The following is a 25,993-nucleotide window of genomic DNA, read 5'->3' as shown; positions in this document are numbered from 1 at the left end:
AGAGAGAGAGAGAGAGAGAGAGAGAGAGAGAGAGAGAGAGAGAGAGAGAGAGAGAGAGAGAGAGAGAGAGAGAGAGAGAGAGAGAGAGAGAGAGAGATGGACCGACATCATGGAAGAAAGGATAGAGGGAGAAGGAATATCCGCAAGAAAGAGTAAAATACATACATTAGCTGAGTATTATAGCTGGATAAAGCTAAGAGAAGAATATAGCTGGATCCCTTAGAAAATATGTACTACTTCAAAATGGTTTGGCTCTACTTGGCTCTCCGTGCTCTCACACCTCAGCTGGGGACACTGGCCTGTCATCCAACCCCCTATCCCCAACCCCCTGTCTCCTGCATTACTCAGTCATTGCTGGACAGCCATCGCCTTCCCTCACGGTGAGTTTGTTTTGGCTTGGAAGCGATGAACCAGCACAGCTGTCCAAAGGGCTATAAGAGCAGCTGTCAGCACACAGACCGCAACAGGGAGAGAAGGGAAGCTGGGGGGTAGGGTTTAGGGGGTTGGATGGCCAAGTGCACTTGTGGTTGTCTCATCGTTTACAACTCTGCTCAAATTCACCAGTGGAATGTCCACTGGTGACTCAAGATTGGATGTCTGGTAGTTGGCTTTCCTTTATTTTATTTTGTATGACACATTTGTCACCTCAACTATGAGTACATGGTTACATCCACCATTTTGAGTTAATGCCTTGTTTCTATTTCCAAAAGATTGCTAGTTGTGCTCAATAGAAAGCTCATCAAAAGCTGCTGTGATTAAGATGGCAAAGTCAATAAAAACCAGAATCCTTGAGACACAAAGTTCTCACCTGAAGTGAAAATCTACTTTTCCATTCATCTGTCTCCCACAGTGACATGCAATGGGAGGCAGAATAGAGCCGGGAGAGAATGAAACAGATTGCAGGGAACATTTCTCAACCACAAAGTTTCGAGTCTCGCCCATCAATTTAACTTTTGCTACTCCCTCATCTATGACCTTGGGTGAACGCTCCATTTTTCAAAGATATTCAAGCTGAAGAGTGAGATTCCCGTGGTGTGAAGGGTGTAATAAAACTTTTATTCACATGCACCTGCTTCCTGGAACTTTGTGATTAATGGGAAGTGGTGTTAACCAGGGAATATGTTAATTACTTTGCCACATTTTTTTGCAGTATTTCTTTGGTGCCTTGTTGCAAACAGGATGCATGTTTTGGAATATTTGTTATATTGTACAGGCTTCCTTCTTTTCACTCTGTCAAATAGGTTAGTATTGTGGAGTAACCACAATGTTGTTGATCCATCCTCAGTTTTCGCCTATCACAGCCATTAAACGCAAACTTTTTTAAAGTCACCATTGGCCTCATGGTGAAATCCCTGAGTGGTTTCCATCCTCTCCGGCAACTGAGCTAGGACAGATGCCTGTATCTTTGTAGTGACTGGGTGTTTATTTTTATTTTTTTCATCTACCAATAGGTGCATTTCTTTGCGAGGCATTGGAAAACCTCCCTGGTCTTTGTGGTAGAATCAGTGTTTGAAATTCACTGTTCAACTGAGGGATTTTACAGATCATTGTACGTGTGGGGTACAGAGATGAGGTAGTCATTCAAAAATCATGTTAAACACTATTATTGCAGATAGAGTCCATGCATCTTATTATGTGACTTTTCCTCCTGAACTTATTTAGGCTTGCCATAACAAAGAGGTTGAATAGTTATTGACTGAAGACATTTCAGGTTTTCATTTTTTATTAATTTGTACACATTTTGAAAAACATAATTCCACTTTGACATTATGGGGCCAATGACCAAACATCTCAATGTAATCCATTTAAAATTCAGGCTGTAACACAAGAAAATGTGGAAAAAGTAAAGGGGTGTGAATACTTTCTGAAAGCGCTGTATCTCTACGGTTGTTCTTTGGGTCCCAGATATGAATAGTTATCTCCATATTGGATTAGAATGTAGGGACATGGCCTTGTACTCATCAGGGTGTTGGTTAGAGAGAGGGAGATAGACGGAGAATGTATGGAAGTGAGTGTGACTTGATGTGTGTACTAACATGTGACGCTTAGATATCATAAGACCATTTATAAGAGACATCTTTCTTCCCTACAAGGGCACATACAGAGGACAAAGAGTGGCGAGAGAGAAGACGTGACAAAAAGCGACACTTACTTTCGGCGTTGGCGAGGAGGAGGAGCAGACCCAGGATGAGCAGCGCGGGTCTGGCTATGTGCATCATGGGACAGCTTGGCACCAGCATGCTTTGGCAGCCTCAGTGGTCTGATTTCTCAGATGCAGGATATTCACAGCCTGTGGGGTGGGTGAGGAGGGGGAGGAATACAGAGAGAGAGAGAGAGAGAGAGAGAGAGAGAGAGAGAGAGAGAGAGAGAAATATATATATATATATATATATATAGAGAGAGAGAGAGAGAGAGAGAGAGAGAGAGAGAGAGAGAGAGAGAGAGAGAGAGAGAGAGGTTTGACTTCTTGTACTTTATCTATCTAGTGCAGATTTCTGACATACCCACACAGACGCAGAAGGTTCTGACAGCTAAAGAGGAGAGAGGGTGATATGCTCGCTGGCTATATTCTGACACTTCTGAACATACATTAGTGCTCGCACATACACACACACACACACACACACATACACAGATGAAAGGCCACACGTGCTCTAATCAAATATACTGTGTGTAATAATATTTCGGAACTTGTTTTTGATCATCACTGTTACGTCAGCATTTTATATAATTTGCCAAATGCATTTAATAATACCATGCATACTATGTAGAATAAAAAAATGTGGTTCTTAGATTCACATACACAAACATTCAACATGCTAGGAGCAGAATTCTAACCTGTTAATCATACTATGGGTAACTAACTCAAACTGTCCCCGGAGAACCATACAGCTGGCCATTTAACTCACAGACATTTTACATTTTGCTAATTTAGCAAATGCTCTTATCCAGAGCAATTTACAGCAGTGTAGGGAATAAATTCGTCATACTTTTTCCCCGTACTGGTCCCCCAGGGGAATCGAACCAACAACCTTGGCGTTGCAAGCACCATGCTCAACCAACTGAGCCACACAGGACACAGCACCTAACGTCTGCTCTCGTTCTTTATTGAGTTTATGGTGAGACAGTTAAGAGAAGTCAGTAATAGATTGGTGGATTTCTCTCCAGACAAGTGCTATCCACTGACTATGGAGTGATAAAATGCCACCATTGCTCTTAGTACCCTTGAAACCATTCAGCTCATATTTAAGCCCTGTCTTACACCACTTTCCATCAGTAGCCAAAGCTTTAATAGCTTTAAGTGTCTTCAAATGGATTAGGACAAAAAAAAAAGAGCATAACACATCTATACAGTTTGATGGAGTAAGCTACAGAAGCATTAGTACATGCTAGCAACACCTTTATCAAGCACTGCTTGGAGTACACATAAAATATATATGACAGAGTACACTCTTAGAAAAAAAGGTGCTATGTAGAACCTAAAAGGATTCTTCAACTGTCCCCATAAGAGAACCCTTTGTAGAACACATTTTGGTTCCAGGTAAAAACCCTTTTGGTGCCAGGTGGAACTCTTTTGGGTTCCATGTAGAACCCATCCATGTAGAACCTGTTCTATATTGGAACCCAAATGAGTTCCACCTGGCACCAAAAGGGTTTTTACCTGGAACCAAAATGGGTTCTTCAAAGGGTTCTCTTATGGGGAGTTCTACCTGGAGTTCTACCAAAAGAGTTCTACCTGGAACGATAAAGGGTTCTCCTAGAGGGACAGCCGAATAACCATTTTGGAACTATTTTTTCTAAAAGTGTAGGCTAGGCTCGGCTCGTGTTCACATTCATGTTTGCCACCCCTTCCTTTATCAAGAGTCACTATGTGGATGGGGAAAATCGATGTGACAAAGCATGACAGCATTAGCAAGTAACCCACTCGATTCCACGTCATCCATTTGCTAAAGCCAGGTCTTGATCCCTGGTGACCGATATGTTGTAGTGGTCATAAACTGGACTTGTCTGGTCGTTAATCCACTCACAGCACATTAGCATTCTAGCCAGTTAGTGTGCTAGCCAGTTAGCGTGCTAGCCAGTTAGCATCCTAGCCTAGCACAGGAGGAGGCTATTATCTGAGACAGACAGTGCGTTCCAATATCCACATTTTCCAAGCAGGTCTGCACAGATTATATGATCTTTATATCATGTGAATTTGGTTCCTGAGATGTAAAACACTTTTCCAGACATTGTAAAGATCTAATATTCAATGTAGATCTGCACCTAAAATGTTTATTTGGAATGCACCCAAACTGACTAGTTGAACTTGTCGGAGGTAAACTGATGCTGAAAGCCGTCAGATGGAGACATCATTTGACCTCTGACCTCTTTTACAGTTTGACATTTAGCGGGGTAGCACCGAAGGCTAGTTGACGGATAGCATCAACCATTAGCGCATTAGCCACACCACAGGCCTAGATATGGCACTGTTTCCCCACACAAACGCATTACAGGAATCGCATAATCCCTTTACGCACGGGGCTTGTTCGCCCGGCTATTTATCTGATGATTTATAAACAAATAAAACATCTAGAAAACCCAAAGCGCAATCAGTTGGTTAGACGATGACAAAGTATCTCATTTCCCTGCTACCTATCTCCCCGCCTTTCTCTCCCCCTGGGGGAGAACTTTTATTCCTTCGACTGTAAACGGCAGAAAGGACAGGGAGATAGTGCACCTGTCACATTCGATTTGTGTCATGGGGAGATAGACACGACTACCTGTCTCAGAGCGCAGTGAGGCCGGTGGTGGTCGGGGAATGCGTGGCGAACGGAATCAATTTGAGGCAATCTCAACTCACACACACACACATGTACATGTACACGTACACACACACACATACAAACACACACAAACAGATTTTCCGCATGACTAGAGTATTTATAGTGTATTCTATTCCATTACACTGAAAGCGTAATCCATAGTAATCAACGGCATTACAGAAAGCTCTTCTATTCAAGGTCACTGACTTCTTCTCTGACTTTTGTCTTGTATGCATGTGCCATAGCCATCCTTCCAAAGTCAGGGTTGATAGCCTTTGAGTTAATGAATGTAGTGTGAACTTCCACAATGACATGACATTAGGAGTCCTCACTATACACAGTACTCAGCAGCCCTCCCCTGCTCCCTTCACCACCCTCCCTGATACAGACAAACAAAGCCATCTGCATGTTTTGTAAGCACCAACCAGGGAAGAAGAAGGCTGTGCCATCCATGTGAACACAGGCACCCCTAACATGAACAAATCTCTCCTGAAATTGGACAATGGCTTTTATACTGTAATGCGAAATTATGATATCTATGATATATATGATATCTTAAACTGATGTCATATGTGGACTTCTGGATATTGTTCCAGAATTAAGGTCTTGTCACCGAATACAGTCAAAAGGAGTAGGCAGGGTAGGCAAGGTGCACTTAGTCACCCTCTGAACAGCATGTCTGTAGCTAGAATGGTGTAGCCTGTTGGCAGTGTGTATGATAGTACCTGCATGCATGTGTGTATGTGGGTGCGTTCATGTGTGTGTGGGTGTGTTCCCTACAAGGCTGAGCTCTAACCAACAACTACAGCAGCATCACTGGCATTACCCAACGCACACTCCTACCTCAGATATTACCTCTGACCTTCTTCACAAAAGCTTTTGTTCCCTAATATGGCCGCTATGTTTTATGTGTCAGTTGAATTTCACACATACAGAGATGCTGATGCTTCCATTGAACATTTATTGGTGAAAAATAAGAAAAGAAACGAGAAAAAAAACTTGTCCTTTCTTTCCGAGCCCCTCGGCGGTATTATTGTGTTACTATTCAGCGGTGTTCCATTCAAAGAGCCGGTTGTGATAGGATCATGCATTATTAAACAAAAGGCCGACAACATGCACAATGCTAATTCAAAAAGGGGACGATATTGCCAGGCAGTGGTGGAGGAGAGAAATAAAGAGAGAGAGAGAGAGAGAGAGAGAGAGAGAGAGAGAGAGAGAGAGAGAGAGAGAGAGTTGGTGAGTTATCGTTCTTTCTCCCCTGATTCTTATCACTCCCTGCGAGGTTGATAGAGGAGGAGGAAAACAATGGAGAGAGGGATTCTCTATAGAAAGGATAGCCTGTTTTGTGTCTTCTACTTTTGCATGTGGGAGCTCTGTGTTTCAAACAATGACTAACAATTTAGATTCAGAGCTTTTTGATACTGCTGTAGGAACTACCAAACAGTGTTTGATCAAATAAACTTTTGCTAATTTTTGTTAAATCATCTTGAGATGGGTGTTGATCGTCAAACAGAAGCTAACACGGAATCCCTTGTCATCTATTTCAACCTAAGTGACCAACATGCTGGGGTGGTCATGACCCTGAAGGCATGCTGTTATAGTAGCTAATGCCATCTGTGATGGCACATTCTTTGTTAGCGTGCTATCATAGCATGCTAGTATACCCACAATATAACACAAATTGATGGGAACCAAATGCTAACATGAGAATGTTATGGATTCAACTGTTTTTAACAAGTTTGGTCTGGGATTTTCTTTTTTTATACACCCCATAACCAACCTTCATAACCGACTCATCTTTCATGCGCCTTGCCTCAGTTTTGCTTCAATAAGTCAATTGGGTTTCAAGAGGGTTCTTTATGTTCGTTCGTGAATAGCATGCAATGCCTTGCCCATCTTATAAAATGGATTACGTGGAAACAGTTGTTGTTCTCCCTAAAAAAACAAAGTGCCTACAAAAATACCAGGCACAACTATTAAGTCAACCCCTTCCTTAATTGTGTCCACACACACAAAGACAGAACCACAAGGATTTGGGGCAAAACAAATAAAAATGTTGCCTTTTATGAACTGTTCCCTTTCCTTGTTTGGTCAGGGGTAAACAATACAGTCATTACATAGTCCAAAACCATAACTAAAACATGGCAGGTTTCTTAACTCCAACAGTTGTTTTGTACAGTATCTTCCAGATGCCACGCAAGAGGTAAAAGTCAAGCGCTCAAAGACTCTATCTGGCTTAATTAAGGCAGAACCGCTGTACCGTGAAAGAGCGCTCGCCCACCGATTTCAACCGCAAGGTCAAATGGCATCACTACTGATGGCATAGGGCATTGTGTACCCATCCATCACCCTCCCCGTCTACCCGTTTCCACCATGTTTCCACAGTGGAGAAATATGACTTTAATAGAGTTGAAGAAAGGTTGCATGAAGCAGCATTTACACCCACTCAAGGTGCCCTCAGGGTTATTGCGATGTGTCACATGATTGGAGTTATAGAATGTTTCCTGTTGGAACGCTCAACAGAGGCATAAGTCCCCCTAGCAACCGTCCACCCCCCTGTCAAAAAGGTTGTGGGCTAAGTCAGAGTGGCAGCCCATGAGCTTGGGATGCTGGCTGCACCTATTATGCATGACACATGCGGTAGTCTTTTATCTTACCTTTCCACTCATCTCTCTCAAAAGTCTCATTCCTTCCACTTTCTTCCATTATCTGCTTCTCATTCATTTGATCCTTTCTCTTCCCCTGTCTTTCACGATCATTCCTCTGCCCTTCTCTCTCTCGCTCATACATTTTAGTAATTTAGCAGACGCTCTTATCCAGAGCGACGTACAGTGAGTGGATACATACTGGCCCCCCGTGGGAATCGAACCCTCAACCCTGGCGTTGCAAGCGCCATGCTCTACCAACTGAGCTACACGGGGCCCATACCTCCTGTGACCCTCCTTTTCTCTCTTTCCATCCCTCCATACAGCTCTCTCTCACAAAGGGTCGGTTTGATTTAAGACTAGCATCAGGGCCGTTTCTCACGCATCGCCCCCAGATCAGCAGGCATGTGTAATAACATTCCTCAAGCTAAGCTAAGCTATGCCCTCAAGTGCCGCCTCCACATGAAAGCTTCTGACAACCGCGGCTTAAAGGGGTTTATTTGTGAAACGTATTTACTTTCCCCCCCCCGCTCCTTCCGACCTCAGTCAAACAAGCGTCCGACAGTCATAAATAATGTTTTCAGAGATGCTCGTCCCACCCGAGTTACTCTGTTGTTTATTAGAACGTTGGCGGTGTTTGCTAACATCCTCTCTAGCGTCGTCTCTAGCGTCGTCTCTAACATCCTCTCTAACATCCTCTCTAACATCCTCTCTAACATCCTCTCTAGCGTACCACTCTGTTGTTATGAGTGACAGGTTCTGGTGACATTTATTGCGCCAGTAATTGGGTTTAAAAGCACCTGCTGTGGCTGGAACAAGGAAGTGACAGTATCTTCTCCCCAGATGTGGGCACAGGAAATGCCAAAGCCATTTCACCTCTGCAGTCTCGCTTTTGTTCAGGAGTTTGAACTTTGAGAAGCCTCAAGGGAGTTTGTTTGTTTACCTATTCACCAAAGGTCAATGATAATTACGCACATAGATCTTTTTAAGGGTTGCTTTATTACTGCCAAGTTGCTATCTGTGACTAGATCTTAGCAGGCAGAGTTTGAGTGAATTCAACCGTTTTAACAAGCTGGTGTTTCATAGCTGCAAGAAAATCTAACAACGGAACAGAGGCCAAGGACATATATTTTCAGTTTACTATAGTCATCCTATGTGAATTCAGCCCACCTACCATGTTCTTGTCCAAATAGTTATATCATCAATACTAGACCTACCATGTTCTTGTCCAAATAGTTATATCATCAATACTAGACCTACCATGTCCTTGTCCAAATAGTTATATCATCAATACTAGACCTACCATGTCCTTGTCCAAATAGTAATTTCACCAAACTAGCTAGCACTGTCTCTCTTTCCTCCCTCCTCTTTTTCATCTTTTTACCTGTCCCTCTTTTCTTCTCTTATTTCTCTCACTTTCTTTCTCTCTCTTACCACATTAAATCTCCTCTACCTCTTTTTACCCTTCCCCATTCCTCTTTCTCTCTCCCCCGCCCCTCCTCTACTCCTCTATCCCAGTCTTAGAGCAGCTGTTAGGTTCAGATGGATGGTCCCCCAGTACACAACCCTGACCACCAGACTGGTGAGTGATTATCCCCTGCACACTGCACACTGACATACAGAGTCAAACACACACACACACACACACACACACACACAAACTCAACACACAAGCAAAGCCACACGTCATACACGCGCACACACATGCATGAACACACACACAGAGGCCACGTGCACGTGCAACGCACACACACACGCACAAGGTTATACAGCACTGGTAAGCTTCAGGGACACAAGGATAGTGAATAGCATCATCACATCACACATGACTGTTTGTCTGTTTTTCTATTGAACTTGATGGCATTGGCCAACACATGGTTAAATCAATCCTATAGAAAACTCGAATGCCTTTTCAATGGGACAACGATAAAAGCATGGCATACATAAGCTCTTGCGAGCCGATTGTCAATAGCTTGCGACTTCACTTCTGCAATCTATTGAAATCTTTATTTTCCTCTTCTTAGGGTTCCCCCCGCACTCAAGGGGCCGTGTGTTTTTGCTGTCGCGGTGCGGACGATTTGGAAGTGCATAGTGTTTGGTGCTCGCGTCGCCGCCGTCGATTGAAGGACTCTTGTCCTCGTATTTCACAGGGAAAGAAACTCTTTACCGAACAAATGTGTAGCATCTCGAGAGCCCATTGTGTGTGTGTGTGTGTGTGTGTGTGTGAGAGAGAGAGAGAGAGAGAGAGAGAGAGAGAGAGAGAGAGAGAGAGAGAGAGAGAGAGAGAGAGAGAGAGAGAGAGAGAGAGAGAGAGAGAGAGAGAGAGAGAGAGAGAGACTTAACAGCCGCCAACTTGGAATCGCCAGGATTACATTTATGCCGCATGAACAGGGGAGGGCCAAATCATGTTACATATTATGGGAGATGGAGGGAGAGAGAGAGAATGATAAAGAGGTAGCTGAGGAGGAGAGGAAGGATCAAGCAGAGAAAGTGAGGTGGGATAAGAAAGTGAGAAAGAGAGAGAAAGAGGAGGAGGAGAACAGCACAAGGATGGAGAGGGGATGATAGCCCTGGGCATACTATAGCAGTCTGGAGGTGTCGTTTCCCAAAGTGGTGTAGAAGTTTCTTGGTCTTGTATCGCTTGAGTCAGTAGCTTTGTTCCAAGGCATCAGTGTGCTACGCACCTACCAGTCGGCGCACTAATTCTGGTCCAGGGCGTTATGTTAACCACTGTTGCTTGTGCAGTTAGCTAGTACACAACAGCTAGGCTAGCTACCTAGCACAGGCTAGCTAGTACAACACAACACTAGCTCTAGTACACACTAGCTAGCTAGTACACACTAGCTAGTACCTACACTACATGTCCAAAAGTATTAGTGGATTCTGCTATTTCAGCCACACCCGTTGCTGACAGGTGTATAAAATCGAGCACACAGCCATGCAATCTCCATAGAGAAACATTGGCAGTACAATGGCACATACTGAAGAGCTCAGTGACTTTCAACGTGGCACCGTCATAGGATTCCATCTTTCCATCAAGTCAGTTTGTCAAGTTTCTGCCCTGCTAGAGCTGCCCCGGTCAACTGTAAGTGCTGTTATTGTGAAGTGGAAATATCTAGGAGCAACAACGGCTCAGCCACGAAGTGGTAGGCCACAAAAACTCACAGTACTGGACCGCTGAGTGCTGAAGCGCATAGCGCGTAAAAATCGTCTGTCCTCGGTTGCAGCACTCACTACCGAGTTCCAAACTGCGTCTGGAAACAACGTCAGCACAATAACTTTTAGTCGGGAGCTTCATGTAATGGGTTTCCATGGCCGAGCAGCCGCACACACGCCTAAGATCATCATGCGCAATGCCAAGCGTCAGCTGGAGTGGTGTAATGTTCGCCGCCATTGGACTCTGGAGCAGTGAAAACGCGTTCTCTGGAGTGATGAGTCATGCTTCACCATCTGGTAGTCCGACGGACAAATCTGGGTTTGGCGGATGCCAGGTGAACGCTACCTGCCTGAATGCATAGTGCCAACTATAAAGATTGGTGGAGGAGGAATAATGTTCTGGGGCTGTTTTTCATGGTTCGGGCTAGGCCACTTAGTTCCAGTGAAGGGAAATCTTAACTCTACAGCATACAATTACATTTGAGATCATTCTGTGATTCCAGCTTTGTGGCAACAGTTTGGGGAAGACCCTTTCCTGTTTCAGCATGACAATGCCCCCGTGTACAAAGCGAGGTCCATACAGAAAAATGGTTTGTCGAGATCGGTGTGGAAGAACTTGACTGACCTGCACAGAGCCCTGACCTCAACCCCATAGAACACTTTTGGGATGAACTGGAACGCCGACTGTGAGCCAGGCCTAATCGCGCAACATCAGTGCCCGACCTCACTAATGCTCTTGTTGCTGAATGGAAGCAAGTCCCCGCGGCAATGTTCCAACATCTAGTAGAAAGCCTTCCCAGAAGAGTGGAGGCTGTTATAGCAGCAAAGGGGAGGACCAACGCCAGATGTTCGATGAGCAGGTGTACTTTTGGCCATGTAGTGTATCTTCTAATTCTAAATGTAATTTCACCACCCGTGTTGTTGGTGGCGGTAATTCACCATCCTCTCTGGCACCATTCGACATCCTGTCTGTGCTTGTCTTACAACATCCGTGAGAAGGACTCTGCTGCAGCCAGACCCTATTGGACAAATGAGCCATGGTCAGAGTATGAGAACGTGGTCCTCTGTTGCCTGTATACACACATGCACGCACACACACACACACACACGCACACGCACACGCACACACACACACACACACACAGCGACTCTGCACCATACACTCCTGGCATCTTGACATCTACCCCACCACCCAGCCACGGTCTGTGGGAGGATGAATAATATCACTTCCGAGAGAGGAGAGAGAGAGAGGGGGAGGGAGGAGGGAGAGAGAGAGAGAGAGGGAGGGTGATAGTGAGTGAGAAAGAAAGGGATGGGGTAGAGAGAGAGGATAAAGGGAGAGAGGATGGAGAGAAAGAGAGGGAAATGGAGAGTGAAAGGAAGGGATAGAGAGAGAGGGAGGGATAGAGAATGGAGAGAGAGAGACACAGAGAGAGAGGGAGGACAGAACGGGAGCCAGGCCAAGAGGTAGAGAGACCATTCCACCCCCTGCCCCTGCACTCTTGCAGTTTTATGAAAAACACAGAGGCCATTAGAGTGGGTGTGCTCCTCTGAATAGACAAAACAGCATTCCTCTGTGACTAGCGTGGCACTGGCAGAAACCAACAGAGCCCGCTTTTAAAGAAAAACCACTGCAATTACATACTTCATAAACTAGACCCTAATGCACAACGCAGTTTTCATAGCTTCACAACAATCACTCCTTATCTCCCATAAAACCAGTTCATTGTTCATCACTTTGAATATCAATGTATTTCGTCACAGTGACATTTTAGAGGCTTTTGTACCAAGCCGGCTTGTTTTCGAAACGCACTAGTTAAACACACACAGAAAATCTAAAAAGAAAGCTTAAGGCGTACACACTACGCTCAAAGGGCAATGTTGTAATTAAAATGCCAAGAGGCTCCCATTATCTAAATGCTAATTTGCTGTGATATACCCTGAGCTAAATGTAACGGTACATTATATGTGCGTGACCTATTGCACTATGGCAGAGAGGGTGTATCTGTCCACCCATATCCCCTCCATTAGCTTAGCACAAATGTGTGCCATAACATACGTGTAGTGGCATGGCTAACATTTCTACCTCCCACAAGTACACGTGATATGTTATTTCATCGTGATGTTGTACCGGCAGCTCTTGGCTTGATTAAATGCTATGTGTGTTTTGCACATTCTTACCAATACGGTTGTTTCGTGCCCAACTCCCAAGAGACTAGAAACAAATGGTTATTGGTCTATGAAAAACAGCATAAGTCTGCTACTGAGACAATAGCCAGGATGCATTAGCAAAACACAAGCTTATCAGAGCCTGTTATGTAAAAATACAGAGCTGCCAAAATGGCTGCTGACTGGACATCAAATATTATCACAGATATTAGATGACTTTGTTGGATAAGCAGCAGAGAAATGAAGCTGGGTTGCTCTTTTCTCTCACTTACATTTCGGATAATACTGGAGTTGAAACGTGTTTCAATATTCTATCTGGGGGGGATTTTGCTGGACCCATTTGTTGAGAAACATATGCTTTCATGTGTGTTTTATAGAGTAATTTCACTAAAAACACAGTATTTATGTATGATTTTGGACCTCATTTGGACAAACGTGAGCTACGCTAAGCTACAGTTCCCACAGACCGTGGGAGTGAAATGTGCTTTCCTAACTTAAGGGCCTAGCGCTACAAACATTACGACTGAACACAGGCAGGAGAGAACTATTTTTAACAGTGCAAAAACAATTCATTTGGGCTTATGTGACATTATTGGTTATACAATGGTCTAGTTAGAAAGAATCAAGAATACCTCAATTCAATACTAAGCTCATTTAACTGATGGCCTTTTGTGGCACTAGAACAAGACACTGTTATGGCTTCTAAAATGACTGAATGAGTCCCTTTCTTCTCCCACAGTTTTGAGATGAAAATTCAAATCTCAGCTCGGCTCTCGAAGCCAAATAAATGTCAGCACAGAAGCAATTCAACCCCCTACCTCTTCTCTCAATGCATTCCCAATGACATAATGTACCAGTGGCGGCTGGTGGGAGGAGCTATAGGAGGACGGGCTCATTGTAATGGCTGGAATGGAATCCGTGGAATGGAGTCAAACATGTGGTTTCCATATGTGTGATATATGTAATACCGTTCCATTAATTCCATTCCAGCCATTACAATGAACCTGTACTCCTATAGCTCCTCCCACCAGCCTCCACTGTAATGTACATATCTACACTTTAAATAATTTTAGATGTGGTTGTACACATGCCAGTTGTGTGTTCTTTTTTTAAACAAGATAAGCACTACCAATATTTATCTTGTGAGTCATATTTGCCAAACCAGCACATTTGAAAGGAACGTTTGATAAGTGCCTCTTCCTACACTGGCATTTCTCCATTTAACAAGGGAACGCTTGGTGTTTGTTTATTTTCTTCTCACTTGAACATAGATTGTGAGGCAGCAGTGTAATATTCAATATGCAAATGTAAACAATTGACTAACTTCCTCAAAAGAGCTACAACCAGAGAAATCATGCCAATTTTCTCACAGGCACATATCCGTTTACGCAGTTGTATAAACTGTACAAACTCTTTCTACAAACACTCAGACACACACATACACACACACACACACTCAGACACACACACACACACACACACACACACACACAAACACATTCAGACACACATACACACACACACTCAGACACACACACTCATAGACAGGTCTGACAGTGCATCAACCCAACTGCCAGAGCCTCCTTTCGAAGAGTTTAAGTTTCCATTAACCGACTATCTACACCTTATCATTAAAATGGCTGCCTGTGCCAAAGAGAGCATCTGAGACTCCCATTGGTGGAGCACAGCCCCACTCTACCTGCCCAAGTGGTATCTGAAGAGAGATCAGACCCAGGAGCAGAGGATTAACTACTGCATTATTACCAATTGAAAGTCTCAGTTTAGGATCTTTAAATAAGAGTCGCTGCCAGTGGGATTCTGCCACTGACGTACTACAGGGAAAATATGTATGTGTGGGTGAGTGTGTGTGTGTGTCTGTGCAGCCTCGGATTTGCAGAGGCTTCCTTGTTTCATTGTGACAATAGGCCTTAAGCGTTTGTTTACAGTACATTGGTGTCGTTTAGCAGATGCTCTTTTTCAGGGCAACTAACAAGGTCAACCACATACAATGCAGTAGGCCTGCAATATTGAGAGAGTCCATTGTTGTAGTAGGGACCTATAAGGGCTGTAATTACTGGTTCATATATGACCTTTTCTGTGATGTACTGTTATGTTACGATGAAAGAAGTGATAAAAGTTCATGGAGGTAACTACTGTGTGACGTGTCTGTTCAATCGCCTAATCTCATCCACATGCGAAATTCATTCATAACACAATGCCAACCATTCCAAAAGGTTGCTCCACAATTCATGACTTTGCACAAAAACGTTTGTTTTAGTTGGCAGAACTCGCTTGTTTCTTGTCAGACTGCGAGCAAACACTGACATTAATGAGCTATACATTCTCTTTTTCAATAATGCTGCCCAGCATCGTGATGTATAGCCTTTTAACTTCTCCTTTTGTTTTATGTGAGGGAAAGCATTGTTGTGTTTGATGTACCCACGCGATCAACCACTGCTGTTTAGTCGGTGGAAATTAGCAGAAAAAAGTTGCACTTCTGCTAATGCCATGCAAATTCAGCTCTACTTGTGTGATTGAAATGCTGCTTCTTTCTCCTTGTCGCTAGACTGCAATACAGTAGTTAGACATAGACAGCATAGAGTGCATACTGTGTGGAGTGTTAGTCATACTGTACGTTGGAAGCTAGGCGCAGTCAAAACATTTTCCCTCTGCTGTTGAAACCGCGTATTCACATAATTTCACAGCATCCCTGACAACTCCTTCAACCCCAGGCAAAAGGCAGCTAGCAAGCTAATGATGCTAACATTTTCAGACTTCAAAGTGTCAGCCACAGCCATTTGCAGAGCCGCAATCAAAACAAATCTGTCAGACAAGGGAGGGAGGCACTACAGGGAATGTATTTTTCTTTATATATATCTGCCAAACAGGAGGATAACACAATTATTGGATGTGATGGCTCGGCTCTGAAGCTAGGATGTTTGCTCTGATTCTCGTGGTGCGTTGAGATTGTAAAACCGCAGTCTTTACCTGCACATCAAAAGCAGATTTTAACTGCAGAGCCTCAACGATCTAACAAGTCATTGTGACAGCTCAAATAAGGTTGTGGACAGAGTCAATTAACGATACTGTAGTTGTCGTTTATCCAAAATGTTGAGGGTGGAATTCCTTTTTCAGGAACCTCACTCAGTCCACCCCAGTAAAACGGTAAGATTCTCAAACATAAAGAACACCAAAGCAGAAAGTTAACCGCTAACCGTCAATCTACCTCATGTTTTTCGCATCCCTTCTCACACTCTTCTTTCAAAAGAACTACAAACAACAGTTGATACCAACTGGCAGTTAAGACAGTGATACGGGTAGACCTAGAACTTGTACACATACAGAGACCTCTGTGAGAATGGCTGGGTAAGGAGAGGGACAGTGAGAGAATGCTTGATCCCCTGATCTTTCCCCTGTAGTAGTATCATTGGGGGAGAATAAACAGTCTGCAGTTTGCTGATGAACAATTTGAATTGATTTCAGGAATCCCTCCACTAAAGACCCTGTCTTTCTTTCTCGCTCAGCTCTCTTTCTCTCTCTATTCTTTAACTCACAATGGGAGTTTCAGAAAAGGGATATCTCAGGAGGACAGTGGGGGCATTGGCCAGTCGCTGGCAGTTAGCCTGTGTGTGATTGAGGTGTCACTAAATGCCTTGCAGCAGCATTGGGAAAGCTAACTGGAGGCTATTGAAATGGCTTGGGACTGCTAGCAGCTGGTAACTGCTACTACGGCTAAACTGTCCCTCCTCCAGGGGAAGAATAAACATTCAACGATGGGGACTGGTGTTAAGAAGATGCCAAGGTGCTCAGGGGCATAGTGACACTGACTTCACAAGTCTTGGATGATGTCCTTGCACCCTGTTGGCCACGACAAAGAATAATATATGAAGGTTTTAGTGAGGAGGAGGCCGAGAAACAAACAAGCAAACAACCAAGTCTTCTGTGCAGTGTGTGTTCCTTTGAGAACTGCACAATTAGAGTTGAGATGTGAAAACTGGGAACAGAACCTAATATAGCAATGTGTGTATTTGGAGCCGAGAGGACTTGATAGTTGCATAGCCAAGCACAAACTCAACAAGCCTTTGCCCTTTAAGGTTTCGAAACGTGGTTTGTGTTGACGAAAAATCAGTTAAAAAGTGAAGTCAGCAGCTGTAACAGTTCAACAAATCAGATATCCCTTTTGGGTATATTTGACCTTTTGATACAGTCAAATATGTTCCAAACTGAACAAAAAAGCATCAGAAAATGCCTTCTTTTGTCAAAGTACCATTCTTTTCACCTGCAAGCAGTCTAATCAGCCATCTGACCTTAAAATATCAGAAACGAAGCATCCCGATGGCGCCTGTGACTCAACCGACAACGGTACAGCAACAATGTGTCTGAAACGTTCACCTAAGCCTCATTTCTCCTACTAGCTCTCCCTTCTTCACACGAGGTGTTTGAAGTTCAACTCTTCACCTCAAAGGTGGTTCTCTTGCCACACAGCGATGGATGCCTGACTGGCTCCCGTCTGTTTGTTCGGGGGGAGCCGGTCTTATCCTAATCTCTCGCTTCAAACTCAGTCAACTAACTTTTTCGACTTTGTTGTTCTTACAAAGGGCTTGGCAAGGGGACAAAAAGCTTCAAAGGGTTGAAATGTATTCACGCACATAAACGGCAGATTGGCAAGGAGTACAGAAGAAAGCAGACTGCATAATCTCTGAGCGGGGGAAGAACAGACCTCGTTGTGCGAGTGTGTGTGTGCATGTGTGTATGCTCTCTTCCAGCATTGAATCTCAAGTGCTTGCTACTGATGTGATTGCAGATTATAACATTAGCCCCTCCAACCCATTGCTTTGAATGCTTGACTAAAACAGATTGTTCTGTAATGGCCATGCCATAAGACTGAGGGCTTTACCTAGTAACTGCCTGTAATTGGCTATAAGCTTTGACATTTAATTTTGTGTGTAACAGACAATTACCAGGAGAGGATTGTTGTTATTCTTTATTCATTCATATCGGCGACTTTCTCTCTCTCTGCACTGCATAAACCCTTTATCCATGTCCAATCCTTCCACTTATTTTACACACACACAGCCCAATGCATACACAATAACATATTAATATAGACACATAAATAGACACACACAAGCACAAAAAAGAGCCATTCAACAACCTAGATAAACACACACAGTCAACCACTTTGTCATGCTTCTCCTACTACATTAATGAATTACTAGGGAATGGTGGGTATAACCTGAATAATCAACACTGTGGAACAGCATCAGAGTCAGGCCAGGGAGGGAGAGAGAGAGAGAGAGAGAGAGAGAGAGAGAGAGAGAGAGAGAGAGAGAGAGAGAGAGAGAGAGAGAGAGAGAGAGAGAGAGAGAGAGAGAGAGAGAGAGATAGGAGACACACACAGATGGCCACAAAAACATGTCAATTTGTCCACAGTATCATATGCACCATTAGTATGCCGGCCAAGTAATCAGTGAGTGTGTGTGTGCATGCACGCTGATGTTGATGCTTCAACAGAATATTCCTCTGATGTCTTTTTGAGTTGATAACCTTACAATCGTTTTATTTTCTATCTGTAATCATTAAATGCCATCACAACCAAAGGCTACTCTCTGATTGTACATTTTCAAAGCAGTGAAGGTTTATTCCTGTCAACTGTTCATTCAATTCAAACCAGTGTCCTTTTTAAGCAATCATCAAATTGCGATCACAATCATATACACTACAACTGGCAAGCTATCGCACCATTTTGAATGTCACGTGAAATCCATAACATAATGATATATCCATAATATCCATAATCTGCATGTTTCTGTCAGGGATCATCCTATAGCGAACACCCTTCATTACAGAGTTCTTATGACACCCTGGGTAAGTCCTGATATTCTCTCCTTCTTCCTGACCTGTGCACTCCTTCCCTACTCCCTACACAATTAAAAGCATTGGATTGGTGTAGGCATGGGCGAGTTTCCATATACTGTACAGTACCAGTCATTTCCTTTCAAATCCATGAAGGGAAGCGAACAAGTACACACTTCGGGGAAAAAGGAGAGACTGTTGGTACATGGCCATGACTCACGGGAACCCTAAGCCATAACGATCCTCCAGTCCTCCTCAGCCTCTTGAGAGACTGGGTGTCTAACCCTGGGTGACTGCCCAACCTCGGTGTATGGAAACCAATCTGACTGGGGCCATAGGCATGATCAAGCCCAATCTCACCCTTCTGGACTCTCTATCTCCCATTTACACTGGGAACATCCATCTTGATTTCTGCTGAGTGTCAAACAGAGATGAAGGGAGGGAGAAGGGGGGATAGAGGGAGACGGGTACCCAGATAAGGATAAGGGGACGAGAGGATCAGAAGAGAGGATCTTTTGAGCTTGGCCCCAGAGTGAGAGTGAGAAGAACATCGTCTTTATTTAATTACTGGGAGGGGAGATAGCGTTCTTAGATGAATGCAGGCACACACACAGAACCCTCTCCCCCTCCCCCATACACACACTCGCAGGAGCCAGGACCGAGCACCATAACAGCCCAATGAAATATATTCAGATTAGGAAGGTGTTACATTACTCCACGGCCTGGATGATAAATACGAGGTTAGCGCCGCCATTAATCGTCTAGCCATCCACTGTTGGACGTGGTGACACTGTAATATAATGCAAGCAGCTCATATCACTGGGAGGTCAATATAGTCTGGTCTGAGGGGTTCAAAAGGGCTGAGGAGTTAGGTTTTGCTGAAAAGATACTAAATCTAACATGCTGTTCAGTGGGATTATATCTTGTTTCAGTGCAGGATTGTGTGAGAGTATGTTTGAGCAAGTGGGCGTGTATTTATGAGAATATTTTGGATGTGTGGGAGAGATTTCCTCCCCTCACTAGACCGTCTCGCTCCCTCATTCTATCCTTTTCACTCTTCAATCATCACTGTCTACTCCTCCTATCTCGCTCTACCTTCTCAATCCGCACCCTTCACCCCCTCTCTCTCTCTTTCTCTCCCTCTCCTCCCACCCTCTCTCTGTCATAGAGGGTTTACCGACACATTAGCCTATGAATGACAGCCCTTAAGTCGCATAGTCTTGGTAATGAGTACCATCCATAAAACATTAGGACTGGTGAGCACCTCACTATGCTATAGACACACTATACACCAGACACAATTAGCCTCAAGGAGAAGGGGGGGGGGGTTGTAGTAGCATGTCTGTTCAGTAAACACTGCCAGATTCCCCAGAGAGAGCACGGACAGACAGTTCACAGACAGTGGTGGCATTCCCTCCAATACAAACACCAGCCTAGCGAAAGGTCAGTTGTCAAGAGCTGAGAAAATTATGTGTGATAAATAGGTGAAGAGGCCACTATGTTGTGTATATTTCGGAGCCCCCCCCATGCTCGCCCGGTTACGTGTTTGATGGAGTGTGGCTGTGTGTCTTTGAGAGCGCGGCCCACTTCTCCCCGAATAAGACCTGACCGTTTGCTTGAGGTTACTCCCACACATTCCAGATTGCAGGAGGCACTCAGGAGAAGGATGAGGTACTTGCAGAGTGGATCCTGTCCAAACCAGGGAAAGTGTTACTTTTAGCGCTCAGGCTCTCATTTCATGTGAGTCATGGCTAAGAATCTCAAAGCAAACAGATTTTTTCCAACCTCCTTTTTCTGTTCACGGTGTTTGCTTGAATAGAGAAAATAAGTGTCTAGTAAATATTCCATCACATTGGTTAGTCTTGAACTGCATCGTCGGATTAGACTATATCAACCAGCATGCATTTCACTATCTGCAATGTGAGCTCAGATCTTTGCAAAAAATTATTGCCCACATGCACTATATTAGAGCAAATGCATTGGGTATAAGGCTACTAAAATAAAGAGCTACCTTGATTCAGGGAAAACTCAAAGAGGATTATTCCTTTAGGTCACACCGCTGTATGTTTGCTACAGGCATAATCTACTTATCAATTCATCCTAATATCAGCAAAAAACAACAATAACTCTTCGACGACAAAAGCAGTTTAATAGTGGGGAAAAAACTCTAAAACATTAATTAATTAAACTGTGGTATTAGTCAAATGGAGTGTCTTTAAACTGTAAGAAAATGCTCGCTGGAAATGTAGCTGGTACAAACTGTAAGGGTGAACTCAAATTGCAAGGTCAATACGTGGATCATTTTTCTTTCTCCCTGTGTGGACGGTTAGTTAGAGTTTTCTGTGTAGTGCATCGACGGTGTTCCAGTATTCGGTATTCTAATGTCTAGGCTTCAGCTCAGAGGGCGAACAGTATTGTTGCACAAACCCAGTCAGTCTTGAGACATGCCAGTATAAACTCTTCTATTTCAGTGTGGGGTGGCTAGTTAGCTTTAAGGGGTCTCGTAAACAATATACTGTCTTCATATGGGGCCTAATCCGCAGTGATTGTTAGAGTGAAAACCCTCACTGAGAATGGACCCCCAGTAAAACACACACCTATACACAAACAATCCTACACACACACTCTCCACTCACACACTCAAATTACACCATTTATTGAATTCCTCAGCCCCAATGGCGCTGTGCTCCATAAAACCCAGACGAGTGGACTTGGGGCACTTTCACGGCGCCTCAATACCGAAATAAACTTGTTCTACTGCGGCAAACAAAGTGATGTGACCTGGAAAGGTTGTATTTTCTACTGGATAATGACTGGGTTTTAGGGGCCCAGTCTCAATGTGCCCACTAAATACTCGTCTGGGGCTGAGTGCTCAGTGTAGTATGTCTCCCAGACTTGTCCTAATTAAGCCCATACTAGTGGTACGTGTTTATTAGTGGGAGGGTTAATGTCTAGCGAAAACGCCTAATCTAGTTGCCTAGCTAGCTAGATAGTGACCTACCTACCACATTCTGCCTTTCGTTAGGCTGTATTCTCTATCCCTCCCAGCAAACACACAACCAAATCAAATCAAATCAAATCAAATTTTATTGGTCACATGCGCCGAATACAACAAGTGCAGACATTACAGTGAAATGCTTACTTACAGCCCTTAACCAACAGTGCGTTTATTTTAAACAAAAAAAGTAAGAATAAAACAAAACAAAAAAAAAAAGTGTTGAGAAAAACAAAGAGCAGAAGTAAAATAAAGTGACAGTAGGGAGGCTATATATACAGGGGGGTAACGGTGCAGAGTCAATGTGCGGGGGGCACCGGCTAGTTGAGGTAGTTGAGGTAATATGTACATGTGGGTAGAGTTAAAGTGACTATGCATAAATACTTAACAGAGTAGCAGCAGCGTAAAAAGGATGGGGTGGGGGGGCAGTGCAAATAGTCCGGGTAGCCATGATTAGCTGTTCAGGAGTCTTATGGCTTGTGGGTAGAAGCTGTTGAGAAGTCTTTTGGACCTAGACTTGGCACTCCGGTACCGCTTGCCGTGCGGTAGCAGAGAGAACAGTCTATGACTAGGGTGGCTGGAGTCTTTGACAATTTTGAGGGCCTTCCTCTGACACCGCCTGGTATAGAGGTCTTGGATGGCAGGGAGCTTTGCCCCAGTGATGTACTGGGCCGTACGCACTACCCTCTGTAGTGCCTTGCGGTCAGAGGCCAAGCAGTTGCCATACCAGGCGGTGATGCAACCAGTCAGGATGCTCTCGATGGTGCAGCTGTAGAATTTTTTTGAGGATCTGAGGACCCATGCCAAATCTTTTTAGTCTCCTGAGGGGGAATAGGCTTTGTCGTGCCCTCTTCACGACTGTCTTGGTGTGCTTGGACCATGATAGTTCGTTGGTGATGTGGACACCAAGGAACTTGAAGCTCTCAACCTGTTCCACTACAGCCCCCGTCGATGAGAATGGGGGCGTGCTCAGTCCTCTTTTTTTCCTGTAGTCCACAATCATCTCCTTTGTCTTGGTCACGTTGAGGGAGAGGTTGTTGTCCTGGCACCACACGGCCAGATCTCTGACCTCCTCCCTATAGGCTGTCTCATCGTTGTCGGTGATCAGGCCTACCACTGTTGTGTCGTCGGCAAACTTAATGATGGTGTTGGAGTCGTGCCTGGCCATGCAGTCATGGGTGAACAGAGAGTACAGGAGGGGGACTGAGCACGCACCCCTGAGGGGCCCCCGTGTTGAGGATCAGTGTGGCAGATGTGTTGTTACCTACCCTTACCACCTGGGGGCGGCCCGTCAGGAAGTCCAGGATCCAGTTGCAGAGGGAGGTGTTTAGTCCCAGGATCCTTAGCTTAGTGATGAGCTTAGAGGGCACTATGGTGTTGAATGCTGAGCTGTAGTCAATGAATAGCATTCTCACGTAGGTGTTCCTCTTGTCCAGGTGGGAAAGGGCAGTGTGGAGTGCGATAGAGATTGCATCATCTGTGGATCTGTTGGGGCGGTATGCAAATTGGAGTGGGTCTAGGGTTTCTGGGATTATGCTGTTGATGTGAGCCATGACCAGTCTTTCAAAGCACTTCATGGCTACAGACGTCAGTGCCACGGGTCGGTAGTCATTTAGGCAGGTTATCTTAGAGTTCTTGGGCACGGGGACTATGGTGGTCTGCTTGAAACATGTTGGTATTACAGACTCGGTCAGGGACATGTTGAAAATGTCAGTGAAGACACTTGCCAGTTGGTCAGCACATGCTCGGAGTACACGCCCTGGTAATCCGTCTGGCCCAGCGGCCTTGTGAATGTTGACTTGCTTAAAAGTCTTACTCACATCGGCTACGGAGAGCGTGATCACATAGTCGTCCGGAACAGCTGGTGCTCTCATGCATGCTTCAGTGTTGCTTGCCTCGAAGCGAGCATAGAAGTGGTTTAGCCTCGTCTGGTAGGCTTGTGTCACTGGGCAGCTCGCGGCTGTGCTTCCCTTTGTAGTCTGTAATAGTTTTCAAGCCCTGCCACATCCGACGAGCGTCAGAGCCAGTGTAGTATGATTCAATCTTAGACCTGTATTGACTCTTTGCCTGTTTGATGGTTCGTCGGAGGTCATAGCGGGATTTCTTATAAGCTTCCGGGTTAGAGTCCCGTTCCTTGAAAGCGGCAGCTCTACCCTTTAGCTCAGTGCGGATGTTGCCTGTAATCCATGGCTTCTGGTTGGGGTATGTACGTACGGTCACTGTGGGGACGACATCATCGATGCACTTATTGATGAAGCCAGTGACTGATGTGGTGTACTCCTCAATGCTGTCTGAAGAATCCCGGAACATGTTCCAGTCTGTGCTAGCAAAACAGTCCGTAGCTTGGCATCTGCGTCATCTGACCACTTTTTTATTAACCGAATCACTGGTGCTTCCTGCTTCAGTTTTTGCTTATAAGCAGGAATCAGGAGGATAGAGTTATGGTCAGATTTGCCAAATGGAGGGCGAGGGAGAGCTTTGTATGCGTCTCTGTGTGTGGAGTAAAGGTGGTCTAGAGTTTTTTTCCCTCTGGTTGCACATTTGACATGCTGGTAGAAATTAGGTAGAACGGATTTAAGTTTCCCTGCATTAAAGTCCCCGGCCACTAGGAGCGCTGCATCTGGATGAGCGTTTTCCTGTTGATTAATGGCCTTGTACAACTCATTCAGTGCAATCTTAATGCCAGCATTGGTTTGTGGTGGTAAATAGACAGCTATGAAAAATATAGCTGAAAACTCTCTTGGTAAATAGTGTGGTCTACAGCTTATCATAAGATACTCTACCTCAGGCGAGCAAAACCTCGAGACTTCCTTAGTATTTGATTTTGTACACCAGCTGTTGTTTACAAATATACAGAGACCGCCACCCTTTGTCTTACCGGAGCCAGCCGTTCTGTCCTGCCGATGTAGCGTGTAGCCTGCTAGCTGAATGGTATCATTGTTGTCGTTCAGCCACGACTCCGTGAAACATAAGATATTACAGTTTTTAATGTCCCGTTGGTAGGATAACCGTAATCTTAAATCGTCAATTTTATTCTCAAAAGATTGAACGTTGGCTAATAGTATTGATGGGAGAGGCAGTTTACTCGCTCGCCGTCGGATCCTTACAAGGCACCCCGACCTACGTCCACGATATCTCCGTCTCTTCCTCAGGCGAATGACGGGGATCTGGGCCTTGCCGGGTGTCTGTAGAATATCCTTCGCGTCCGACTTGTTGAAGAAAAAGTCTTCGTCCAATGCGAGGTGAGTAATCGCTGTCCTGATATCCAGAAGCTCTTTTTGGTTATAAGAGACGATGGCATAAACATTATGTACAAAATAAATTACAAATAACGCGGAAAAACACACATAATAGTACAATTGGTTAGAGGGCTGTAAAACGGCAGCCATCTTCTCCGGCGCTGTTAGCTCCAAATTGTGGGCCTAAATGTGCCATTGCTGTTCTGTTCTGTCCTAGGTGGAATGGGGTTAGTTCAGGTTTGATGATACTGGATTGATGGTATGTACCTACCTACCACATTCTCTCTTTTGTTAGGCAGTGTTTTAGCTCTTTCTGTTCTCTTTCTGTTCTCTTCTGGATACATTAGGGTTAGATTAGGTTTGATGTTACTGTTGATTTAATCCTGCTTGTTCGTCTGGAATGTACTACCCTTTCAATGACTCTGGCAGCAATAGGTACATAGTCACCCAGTTGTTTGTATGAATGCTCTATGAATGCTCTATGAATGCTCTATGAATGTTCTATGAAACTCAGCTAAATATAGAAGACAGAGGAAACTATTGATTAAGACTTCCTTGACAGGGTTTTCTTCAATGGCCCATTACTGTACAAACAAACCATGAAGACAAAATCACCTTCTACATTTAAATCTTAGAGGGGCTTTACATTTCACTCGTAGGACTTGGTGAACTGTAATGCCTCGCAGTCCAAGGGGAAGAAGATATCTTTGGAGAAATGTCCTTTGACTTTCACTTTTTATGTGCTTTCATAATCCAGACTCTGCAGAACCAGTTAACTTAATAACTGTGACGCCTATTCTCATAAATATGCAAATATACAATACAGACATTCTCAGTATTTTTAGTGGGGAAAAGGGCATTATGGGTAGAAAGCGGAGACTTGGCTAAAAAAGCCACAATCTCACACAATATGAATATCTCATGTGGGCCAACTTGATATTGTGTTGTTAGGGGGTGTCGCTATGGTGAAGCGGGTCCAAAAAGCAGCATGCTCGCCTGTAACAGTGAATTCAATCATCTAAAATGGGAGTGCTCGCTCTGTGCTTGCCCTCATCAATGGCACTTCTTGGAGTGTTTTGATTTCCATTGCGACAGAGCTCGGAACCTATCCCTGCCTCCCTGTCTCTG

The 25,993-nt window shown here is 44.3% G+C and overlaps 1 protein-coding gene across 30 annotated transcripts in view; it reads right to left on the bottom strand.

The window, feature by feature from the left end:
• The window catches only part of LOC121572096 (receptor-type tyrosine-protein phosphatase delta-like), a 668,511-nt gene that overhangs the window by 151,054 nt on the left and 491,464 nt on the right, over positions 1 to 25,993 (bottom strand). For all 30 annotated transcript variants that reach the window (XM_041884003.1, XM_045221719.1, XM_045221730.1 and 27 more), the window contains one exon: positions 2,153 to 2,290. In XM_041884003.1, the coding sequence (XP_041739937.1) occupies positions 2,153 to 2,240 (88 nt within the window). In that variant the 5' untranslated portion in view covers positions 2,241 to 2,290. The remainder of the gene's footprint in view (positions 1 to 2,152; positions 2,291 to 25,993) is intronic.

Source organism: Coregonus clupeaformis, chromosome 8, assembly GCF_020615455.1.
Source record: "Coregonus clupeaformis isolate EN_2021a chromosome 8, ASM2061545v1, whole genome shotgun sequence".
NCBI lineage: Eukaryota > Metazoa > Chordata > Actinopteri > Salmoniformes > Salmonidae > Coregonus > Coregonus clupeaformis.
Note: the sequence above shows the minus strand (reverse complement) of the source record. Positions and strands in the feature narration are given on the sequence as shown.